This window comes from Vipera berus (genome assembly GCF_964194415.1).
Source record: "Vipera berus genome assembly, chromosome: 4".
NCBI lineage: Eukaryota > Metazoa > Chordata > Lepidosauria > Squamata > Viperidae > Vipera > Vipera berus.
The window spans coordinates 4,046,767-4,058,440 of NC_138206.1; the positions used below are offsets into that span (position 1 = coordinate 4,046,767).

The window sequence follows — 11,674 nt, forward strand, 5'->3', positions numbered from 1 at the left end:
CAAAGAATTTATCCTCCCAAAAACCTCTTGGGTGAGAAGCAAAACATCATTAAGAAAAAAGCAAAGCGTGTCCAGCTGCCTTTTGAAAAAGCACTTTGGAGACCTCATCAGACACACGCAGCGTCTGCCTCTGAAGCCTGGGTGTTGCATTTGATTCACCTGGTCACCTGAAGCAGCTCACCAAAGCTTCTGCTTTCTCATAAAAGGGGGGAAAATGGCTACCCGATTCTTTCTGAGCCTGTTGAATTCCATGCATGTACCAAACAGCTCTTGGGGAAGCGTGGTGGAATGTAGTCTGGATTCCCCAAAGGGAGGGGCTGCATTCCAGAGGAGCAAGAAACAGGATCAAGTTGGTGTGAGAGAAAGAGGGTGAAGACAGCTCCTTCCTAATAGTTTCCTAATTATAGGTAGTCCTCAACGTACAACAGCTCATTTAGTGACCGTTCAAAGTTACAACGGGTCTGCTAAAAGTGACTTTTTTCATGGTCGCTAAACGAACTGTTGTAAGTTGAGGACTACCTGCGGAGAGCCCAAGATTGTAGATCCAGAACGTCAAGGAAAGGAGGGTTCAAATCGCGTTTTCATTTTTACGTACTTTTCCTTCATCGTCGATCACCTGGATTTGTCCCGAATCGCACAGCTTGACCACCGCTCCAATGGGAACTTCAAATTCCCGTCTGGTCCTGAGGTCCATCCAGACATAATCCCCCTGGGAGGAAAGACAAACAGGGCATTTTAAGTCCGGAAGAAAGGCAACACAGAAATATTACAGTATGATTCACATACTCTGTGTAGGAAGCAGGAGGAAGAGGAGGAGGAGGAGGAGGAGGAGGAGGAGGAGGAGGAGGAGGAGGAATGTGGGGTCCTTGGGGCTCTCTGAACTTGCTTGTGTTTTTGCAGACGTTTCATTACCCAACTAGGTCATAGCATCAGTGCTAGGAGGGAAAGCAGTGATGGCCAACCTTTTAGAGACCGAGTGCCCAAACTGCAACCCAAAACCCACTTATGTATCATCGGGTGCTGGGTGGGCGTGGCCCATTGGCTGGGTGTGGCCAGTTGGCTGGGCGTGGCCCATTGGGTGGGCGTGGCTGCGGTGGTCACGGCAGACTGGGTGGGACTAAAAAGCTCAAGCAATCAATTCCAACTTTGCGAGAACTTTTTTTTTCCCCCGCAAAAAGTTGACATTGATGGATTGAACCTTTTTTTTGTACGCGGCGGCGGAGGCCTAAAGTGAAAAGGTTTTATAAAACCCAGCTGAAGACCTAGGACTGGGGCGACGGCATGCGTGCCCACAGAGAGGGCTGTGCGTGCCACCTGTGGCACGTGTGCCATAGGTTCGCCACCATAGGAGTAGAGTATATCTAGAGGGAGGAGAAGGAGGAGGAGGAAGAGGAGAAGGAGGAGGAGGACCATGGGGTCCTTGGTGCTCTCTGAGCTGGGTTGTTTTTTTGCAGATGTTTCATGACCCAACTAGGTAACGTTATCAGTGCTAGAAGGGAGTGGGGTTTGTGGAGGAGGAGGAGGAGGAGGAGGACGACCACAACTGTGGGGTCCTTGCTGCTCTCTGAGCTGGGTTGTTTTCTTGCAGACGTTTCATTAACCAACTAAGTAACTTCATCCATGGTAGTGAAGGTGGGATTTGCTCCCTGTTTATATACCCCCTTTCGAGCTTCTTTCTCCACCCATTATGCAGCTGGGGGCTCCGCCCTCTTTTATCTGACAGTTCCCCAGAGCAGGGGTTCCCAACCCCCAGTCCGTGGACCGGTACCGGTCCACAGCATGCTAGCAAGCAGGCTGCACAAGCAAGCAAAGGTTGGGATGCAGGCATTATTCAGAACCACGTACCCTCCAGTCCACGGAAAAACCTTTCTCCATGGCACAGGTCCCTGGTGCCCAAAAGGTTGGGGACCTCTGCCCTAGAGTATCTCTTCACCCATTACTCAAGTCTTCCTCATCTAACATTATCACTTTACAAGGCCTTAGTAAGGCCACTCTAGGAATACTGCATCCAGTTTTGGTCGCCACGAGGTAAAAAAGATGTCGAGACTCTGGAAAGAGTGCAGAGAAGAGCAACAAAGATGATCAGGGGACTGGAGGCTAAAACATATAAGGAACAGCTATTGGAATTGGGTATGTCTATGAAGAGAAGGACGAGGGGTGACATGATAGCAGCCTTCCGGTATCTCAGGGGATGACCCAAAGAAGAGGGAGTCAAGCTATTCTCCAAAGCGCCTGAAGGCAGGACAAGAAGCCATGGATGGAAACTCATCAAGGAGAGAAGCAACCTGGAACCAAGGAGGAATTTCCTGACAGAACAATTAACCAGTGGAACAACCTGCCTCCAGGAGATGTGAATGCTCCAACACTGGAAGTCTTTAAGAAGAGACTGGACAGCCATTTGCCTGAAATGGTATAGGGTTTCCTGCCTGAGCGGGGGGTTGGACTAGATGACCTCCAAGGTCCCTTCCAAACTACACACACACACACAAGATCTGTGGTCTTTCCACCATTAAGTTTGCTCTTCAGTTTATTTTCTGGGTTGAAAATAAATTCTTCTTCTTCTTCTTCTTCTTCTTCTTCTTCTTCTTCTTCTTCTTCTTCTTCTTCTTCTTCTTCTTCTTCTTCTTCTTCTTCTTCATCATCATCATCATCATCATCATCATCATCATCATTATTATTATTATTATTATTATTATTATTATTATTATTATTATTATTATTATTATTACACCAGGTGTCAGCACAAACTGGATGGTTTGCAATCATCATCATTATCACCCCACATCAACACAAATTTCAACATTCCCACCAACACCATCCCTGTGCTCTAACTAGAGGTAGTCCTTGGCTTACAAGCGTTCATTCAGTGACCGTTCTGTGTTACGACGGCGTTGAAAAAAAAGTGACTTACGACTGTTTTTCCACACTTAACGACCGTTGACGCTCGGCAACTGACTCGTATTTATGGTGGTCGCACTATCCCGGGGCTCACGGGATCCCCTTTTGCGACCTTCTGTCAACGGGGAAGCCAGATTCGTTTAACGACCACGTTACCCACTTAACAACTGCCCTGGTTCAATTACCAACTGTGGCAAGAAAGGATGTAAAATGGTGCAAAACCCGCTTAACGACTGCCTCGCTTCTCAATGAGGAAAATTTGGGCTCCGTGGTGGTCGTAAGTCGAGGACTCACCTGTAGATAGGAACATACCGCCTACGCCTAGAGGTCATGCTTCTCTCTCTTCCCATGCTGAACAGCGCTATCATTTCTGGAAAAAGATTCAGGCTCCAAAGCTTTGGCATTTTCAGAGCCGTCGTAAGTTGAAATGGTCACTAAATGAACTGCCCTCAAGTCAAGGACGACCTGTATAGTGATACTTCAAGAAGGAATCATCTTTCTTGGGTTTTGAGAAGATATAGGAGAGGAAACCATAATCCTTTTCCAGGGGGTGGGTGGGGGAAAGGCCACACCTGGAATACTGCATCCAGTTTTGGTCGCCACGATGTAAAAAAGATGTCGAGACTCTAGAAAGAGTGCAGAGAAGAGCAACCAAGAGGATCAGGGGACTGGAGGCTAAAACATATCGGGAACGGTTGCTGGAATTGGGTATGTCTAGTTTAATGAAGAGAAGGACGAGGGGGGACAGGAGAGCAGTGTTCCAGTATCTCAGGGGCTGCCCCAAAGAAGAGGGAGTCAAGCTGTTCTCCAGAGCGCCTGAAGGCAGGACAAGAAGCGACGGATGGAAACTCATCAAGGAGAGAAGCAATCTAGAGCTAAGGAGAAACTTCCTGACAGTTAGAACAATTAACCAGTGGAACTCCTTGCCTCCAGAAGCGGTGAATGCTCCAAGTTTTTAAGAAGAGACTGGACAGCCATTTGCCTGAAATGGTATAGGGTTTCCTGCCTGAGCAGGGGGTTGGACTAGATGACCTCCAAGCTCCCTTCCAACTTCTTCCTCTTCTTCTTCTTCTTCTTCTTCTTCTTCTTCTTCTTCTTCTTCTTCTTCTTCTTCTTCTTCTTCTTCTTCTTCTTCTCCTTCTCCTTCTCCTTCTTCTTCTTCTTCTTATTATTACTATTATTATTATTATCATTATCATTATTATTACTATTACTATTATTATTATTATTATTATTATTATTATTATTATTATTTATTATTATACATAGAAACCAATTCAGGCCTGTCTGCAACCCTTCCAATTTGCAAAAGGTGAAAAAAAAGCAGAATTTGAGGTGCAGAGAGGCAGGTTTCATGGCTAGGAAAAAAACCCCGCCATCTAGTAACTCACCTGTTGGTCTCCCCTTTACCAGGTATGTTCAAGTGAAACTGGACGGCCATTTTTTCGACAAGGCTCTAATTTCTCTGTTGGTTTTTTTAAAATTTATTGGTGATGTTAATTAAAAATACCCAACTCTCTGAAAATCCTGGGCAGTCTTTATTCTCCGTTCTGGAAAAGGGATGAATTATCTCTCTCTCTTCTCTTTCTCCTTCTGTTTCTCTCCTTATTTTCTCTCTCTTTCTCTCTCCTTTTTCTCTGTTTGTCCCTTTCTCCCTCTCTGCTCTTTTTCTTTCTCTTTCTCTCTTTCCTTCTGTTTCTCTCTCTTTCTCCTTCTCTCTCTTTACGTTCTCTCTTTTTCCTTCTCTTTCTCTCTCCTCTTGTCTCTCTTCTTTCTCTCTCTTCTTTTCTCTCTTTCGCTCCTTTTCTCTCTTTCTCTCTCCTTTCTTTCTCCCTTCTGCTCTTTTCTCTTTCTCTCTTTCCTTCTGTTTCTCTTTCTCCTTCTCTTTCTCTCTTTCTCTCTCCTCTTCACTTTCTCTTTTTTTTCTTTCTCTCTCCTCTTTTCTCTCTCTCCGTCTCCCTCCTTTTTCTCTTTTGCCCTCTCTTTCCTTCTCTCTCGCCTTCTATTTTCTCTCTCCCCTCTTTTTTCTCTTTCATTTCTCTCTCTTTCCTTTCTCTCTCTCTCCTGTTTCTCTCTCTCTGCTTTTCTCGTTTCTCTCTTTCTCTCTTCTCTTCTCTCTCTCTCTCTCTATTTGAGACATCCTGTTTCAAGAACACACAGATCGTCTTTAATACATCCACTAATCCTTTCCCACGTTATATATATATATATAAAAACCCTTCACTTCTGACATCTTTCCAACCAGTTCCAGAAGCCAAGGAGATGCTGTCAGGCCTCGCTTAAAAAGCCCTCCGCTGGAAAAAGTCCGCCCTTCCAAATTATTATTATTATTATTATTATTATTATTATTATTATTATTATTATTATTATTATTATTATTATTATTATTATTATTATTACTACTACTACTACTACTACTACTACTACTACTACTACTACTAACACCACCAGCCCAGAAGACCTTAAATGCACGCTTTCCCAAGTCTTGTGTAGGCTTACTCAGACCTTACGCAGCACCTCCTTCACTCCGTCTACCTTCCAGATAATGCACGCACAGGATGGGCAACGAACTTCTCCCGAATGACAAAGACTCTTGACTTTCTCTTACCGACAAAAGCGTGTGGACTTTCAAGGCTTGGTTGACATTCCGGATCAGCGCCCATTTTTTCTGATCTCTCTCGCGGACCCCCATCTCGCTGTGGTACTGGAACATGTCAGCATTTCAGCTCCCCTTATCCTGCCCCCACACTCCCTGCACACGCACACACACACACACAAGATCTGTGGTCTTTCCACCATTAAGTTTGCTCTTCAGTTTATTTTCTGGGTTGAAAATAAATTCTTCTTCTTCTTCTTCTTCTTCTTCTTCTTCTTCTTCTTCTTCTTCTTCTTCTTCTTCTCCTCCTCCTCCTCCTCCTCCTCCTCCTCCTCCTCCTCCTCCTCCTCCTCCTCCTCCTTCTTCTTCTTCTTCTTCTTCTTGAATGTCTTCTAAGCAGCTCCCATCTTAATCGGTCAGTCGTCTCCTCTCCTGACCCCCTTTGCTTCTTCGGACAGGTAACAATTTACCATCTTCCGCCACCCATTCCGAAAACCATCGTGGGGTTTTTCCTCTGCTGAAAACCAGCCCAAAATTCCAGATTTCAGCTCTGCAAGATCTTTTGCACCTGGAGTTTTTCCTTCCTTCCTTCTTGCGGTTTTTGGGTTTTTTTTGCAAAAGGAGGGCTGCTTTCAGCTTCACATCTTTCAACTGTGAGTCCCCTGGAGTTATTTTTTTTTTGGCCAATTATTAAGCCAGATCAGCAAATCCCTCTTTCAACACTTGGCTTTTAATTAACTTAATACCTTTCAGCGCCACGTTAACCAATGCACAGGGGGGAACCGAACACCCCCAGCCATCTGCTTTAGCGTTCAACCGATCGCCGGTCTGGGAAGCCATAGCAACCAATTTTTAAATAATTAAGACCGTGGTATCGTGCCCAGCTAGCAGCATCTTAAATTCCCAAAGGATAGACATGATGTTAGATATCTAGCTGGCCTGGTCTCCAGGAACTCAGGCAATCAATTAGAATAGAAGCTGGAAGGGGCCTTGGAGGTCTTCTAGTCCTACCCCCTCCTCAAACAGGAGACCCTGTAACATTTCAGACAAGTGACTGTCCAGTCTCTTCTTGAAAACATCCAGTGATTGAGCACCCACAACTTCTGGTGGCCAGCTGTTCCACTGGTTAATTGTCCTCAGTGTTAGGAAGTTTCTCCTTAATTCCAGGTTGCTTCTCTCCTTGATTAGTTTCCAACCATTGTTTCTTCTCTTGCCTTCTGGGGCTTTGGAAAATAAGTTGACCCCCCCCCTCTTCTTTGTGGCAGCCCCTCAAATGCTGGAAGACTGCTATCACGCCTCCCCTATTTCTTCTTTTCTTTAGACTAGCCAAACCCAAATCCTGCAACGGTTCTTCATATGTTTGTCTCCAGTCCCCTGATCATCTTTGTTGCTCTTCTCTGCTCTTTTCCCAAAGTCTCAACTTCTTTTTTGTAATGTGGTGACCAAAATTGGACGCCGCATATTCCAGGGGTGGCCTTACTATAAGGCTTTGTAAAGCGGTACTAAGACTTCACGTGATTTTGATTCTATGCCTCTGTTAATACAGATTTTATTTTCCTGGGCTCCAAGATCACTGCAGATGGGGACTGTAGCCAAGAAATTAAAAGACGCTTGCTCCTCGGGAGGAAAGCCATGGCAAATCTAGACAGCACACTAAAAAGCAGAGACATCACCCTGCCAACAAAAGTGCGTATAGTCAAGGCTATGGTCTTCCCAGTTGCAATGTATGGCAGTGAAAGTTGGACTGTAAGAAAGGCCGAGCGCCAAAGAATGGAGGCCTTTGAACTCTGGTGCTGGAGAAGACTCCTGCGAGTCCCTTGGACTGCAAGGCGATCAAACCAGTCAGTCCTACAGGAGATCAACCCTGACTGCTCTTTAGAAGGCCAGAAGTTGAAGTTGAAACTCAAATACTTTGGCCACCTAAGGAGAAGGAAGGACTCACTGGAGAAGAGCCTCATGCTGGGAAAGATGGAGGGCAAGAGAAGAAGGGGACGACAGAGAATGAGGTGGCTGGATGGAGTCACTGAAGCAGGAGGCGTGAGCTTAAATGGACTCCAGAAGATGGCAGAGGACAGGAAGGCCTGGAGGAACGTTGTCCATAGGGTCGCGATGGGTCGTACACAACTTCGCAGCTAACAACAACAACAACAATACAACCAAGGACTGTATTAGCTTTTTGGGCTACTGCTGCACACTGCTGGCTCGTATTTTCATATTTCAATTTCCAAACTCAATTTTCAGCCCTTGGAGGTGGGACAGATCAAGAAGAAGAATCCTGAAAAAAAGGACTGGAATTCTAAATGCCTACGGACATTCTCAGTCAGCATGGCTGGCTGAGGAATTCTGGGAATTGAAGTCCACCCGTTTTAAAGCTGCCAAGAGTTGAGAAACACTCAAATTTCACCAAACATTGAGCTCCATTTGACGGGTTACCCCAGTCTAAGCCTTCCAACCTTAAAAACACCTCTGGTGGTATTTACACATTTCCAGATGTTTCTAACCTTCCGCTCCACGTGCAAACCTTGTTTGTTCCTCATGGTCCAATCCTGACCTCTAGGAAAGCATGCCTGACTTAATTCCCTAATTTCAGGACAGGGTTTTTTGACAGCGGGAGCCATTAAGATGCTAAATGGGTCCATCCAGAGCAGGCCAATGGAGCATATTTTAATCTATATGCAAATGGGTTGTCAGCTGATGGCGGAAAGTAGCTCTCATCTGTTACCACGGCTGCAAGGAGCTTGGAGACAGCACATAAATCGCACATGAGACCGTAAGCATCAACAGCTTACTGAAAAATTGGTTTATGAGGCTATACGATCTAGGGTCCTGAATGAGAAGTCCAACAGGAATAACAGAATAACAAAGTAGGAAGGGACCTAAGAGGTCTTCTAGTCCAACCCCCCGATCAAGCAGGAGAGCCTATACCCCATTCTGGACCAGGGGTAGGCAACCTTGGCTCTTTTATGACTGGTGGACTTCAACTCCCAGAATTCCTGAGCCAGCAATGGGGGAACTATGGCCCCTTCATGACTTGTGGACTTCAACTCCCAAATTCCTCAGCCAGCAATGGGGGAACTATGGCCCCTTCATGACTGGTGGACTTCAACTCCCAGAATTCCTGAGCCAGCATGGGGGAACTACGGCCCCTTCATGACTTGTGGACTTCAACTCCCAGAATTCCTGAGCCAGCATGGGGGAACTATGGCCCTTTTATGACTCGTGGACTTCAACTCCCAGAATTCCTCTGCCAGCATAGGGGAACTATGGCCCCTTCATGACTTGCGGACTTCAACTCCCAGAATTCCTCTGCCAGCAATGGGGGAACTATGGCCCCTTCATGACTGGTGGACTTCAACTCCCAGAATTCCTGAGCCAGCGTGGGGGAACTATGGCCCCTTCATGACTTGTGGACTTCAACTCCCAGAATTCCTGAGCCAGCATGGGGGAACTATGGCCCTTTTATGACTTGTGGACTTCAACTCCCAGAATTCCTCTGCCAGCATAGGGGAACTATGGCCCCTTCATGACTTGCGGACTTCAACTCCCAGAATTCCTCTGCCAGCATAGGGGAACTATGGCCCCTTCATGACTTGCGGACTTCAACTCCCAGAATTCCTCTGCCAGCATAGGGGAACTATGGCCCCTTCATGACTTGTGCACTTCAACTCCCAGAATTCCTGAGCCAGCAATGGGGGAACTATGGCCCCTTCATGACTGGTGGACTTCAACTCCCAAATTCCTCAGCCAGCAATGGGGGAAATATGGCCCCTTCATGACTGGTGGACTTCAACTCCCAGAATTCCTGAGCCAGCATGGGGGAAACTGTTATGTACTGGGCTTATGGGAAGACCTTATCACGTGTATGTTGGAAAGCTAACGGTTCTCCAGTAACACAGATAGGACTTTCCAGTCCAGGCTGCAGTCTACTTGGCGGGAATGATGGGTTTAATTTGATTGGTTGTTCAGCCTATGGGAGACTATATAAAGACTGCATGAATACCCCTAATCCCCAGTACAGTTCTAGTTATGAATAAGCAACTATTCTTCTGTACTCATCTGCCTGGCGTCTTTCCTGCTCGTCTGAACCCGAAATATAACAGAAACTTTGGCCTCTTCATGACTTGTGGACTTCAACTACCAAATTCCTCAGCCAGCATGGGGGAACTATGACCCCAACACGATTGCTGGACTTCAACTCCCAGAATTCCTGAGCCAGCATGGGGGAAACTATGGCCCCTTCATGACTTGTGAACTTCAACTCCCAGAATTCCTGAGCCAGCATGGGGGAACTATGACTTCATGACTTGTGGACTTCATGACTTGTGGACTTCAACCCCCAGAATTCCTCAGCCAGCATGGGGAACTATGACCCCTTCATGACTGGTGGACTTCAACTCCTAGAATTCCTGAGTCAGCATGGCTGGCTCAGGAATTCTGGGAGTTGAAGTCCACGAGTCATAAAAGAGCTGAGGTTGCCTACCCCTGTTCTGGACAAATGGCTGTCCGGTCTTTTCTTGAAAACCTCTAGTGATGGAGCACCCACAACTTCTGGAGGGAAGTCATTCCCCTGGCTTGCCTCCAGAAACTGCGGATTCAAATCCAGACAGAAGAAGCTTCTTCAGTTCTGACGGAAGGGCCTTTGTTTTTCCTTGAAGAGGTTTCGCTTCTCGTCCAAGAAGCTTCTTCAGTTCTGACAGTCAGAATGGAAGAAGCTTCTTGGATGAGAAGTGAAATGTCTTCAAGGAAAAACAAAGTCAAGTTGCCTTTTGGAAAAAGCACCTTTGGGACTATCTGATTCAAACATGGATGCTTTATCTAAAAAAGTTGTCTGTCTAATCCAGGGGTAGGCAACCTTGGCTCTTTTATGACTTGTGGACTTCAACTCCCAGAATTCCTCAGCCAGCATGTGGGAGCTATGGCCCCTTCATGACTCGTGGACTTCAACTCCCAGAATTCCTGTGCCAGCATGGCTCAGCTTGGAAACTCTCCCTTTCCCCTCAGCATGGCTGGCTCAGGAATTCTGGGAGTTGAAGTCCACGAGTCATAAAAGAGCCAAGATTGCCTACCCTGGTCTAATCCAAAGTTGGTACCATTGACAACCAGGGTCTGCTTTAACCTGGTTACTGAATTACTCCATAAATTAATCCAGTGAGGTGGAATGCCACCACACGTTCATCCACAAAGAAGCAAGCCATGAATGATATTGAAAAAATTTAGCAGGGCTACCACATGTGGGCTGCAAGCATCCAGATCAGGGGTCTTCAAACTTGGCCCTTTTATGACTTGTGGACTTCAACTCCCAGAATTCCTCAGCCAGCATGAATTCTGGGCGTTGAAGTCCATACAGCTTAAAACCGTCAAGGTTGAGAAACATTGCTCTAGGGCAGACATGTCAAACTTGCGACGACACATAATGTCGTGCAACGTATTGGGACGGTTTTGCCATTCCCGGCAATGGGGTGGGCGCGGCTTCCGCATGTCGCAGCTGGCCCGCGGGCCGGCAGTTTGACACCCCTGCTCTAGGGCAAGGGTCTTGAAACTTGGCTATTTTATGACTTGTGGACTTCAACTCCCAGAATTCCTTAGCCAGCGTGCCTGGGAGTTGAAGTCCGCAAGTCCTAAAAGGGCCAAGTTTCAAGACCCCTGATCTAGATGACTCTGCTGCCATCTAGTGGACAGCCGAATACAGCAGTGGCCAAAATTGTGGAAACCTTTTGGGAAAAGTGTATTTTTGAGGGTTGATGGCTAATAACACCACTTTTTTTGAGGGGAGTAGTACCATAAAATCAAAATATCAATGGAAAGATAATTTAATCAATAACGTAATGCAGCAAAGTTTCTTCAACTATCTTCAAATAAGCAGAAAAAGGAAGCACAACTTGCTTAGGTTGATCTCAGGTAGCTTTCCTTCACCCGTAGCCAATGGACACGAGTGTTTAGAGAGCCAATTGGGTGTCATCTTGTTTTGGCAATGAGCCAATCAGATCGCAGTAGGATCCGGTTATGGATGTCGTGTATCGAAGCCGAGAGGAGGACATTTGCCAGTGTGTTATGTGAGATGGCTATCAAGTTGGTTGGATTTTCTGTGTTCTTTCGTTTAGTGAGCTTGTAAAACGTCATAAAATTAAAGTAACGGTGCAAAGAGTTGACCGGTCGCCCAGAAAGCGATGTAAAATAGTA

The 11,674-nt window shown here is 46.2% G+C and overlaps 1 protein-coding gene across 3 annotated transcripts in view; it reads right to left on the minus strand.

Moving 5' to 3' along the window:
• The window catches only part of MYO7A (myosin VIIA), a 95,355-nt gene extending 94,646 nt beyond the window's left edge, over positions 1-709 (minus strand). For 2 of the 3 annotated variants that reach the window (XM_081327791.1, XM_081327790.1), the window contains exon 1: positions 596-706. In XM_081327791.1, the coding sequence (XP_081183917.1) occupies positions 596-694 (99 nt within the window). In that variant the 5' untranslated portion in view covers positions 695-706. Of the gene's footprint in view, positions 1-595 lie in introns of all 3 variants that reach the window. The other variant, XM_081327789.1, reaches the window with a different exon arrangement.
• Between the last annotated feature and the right edge of the window lie 10,965 nt (positions 710-11,674).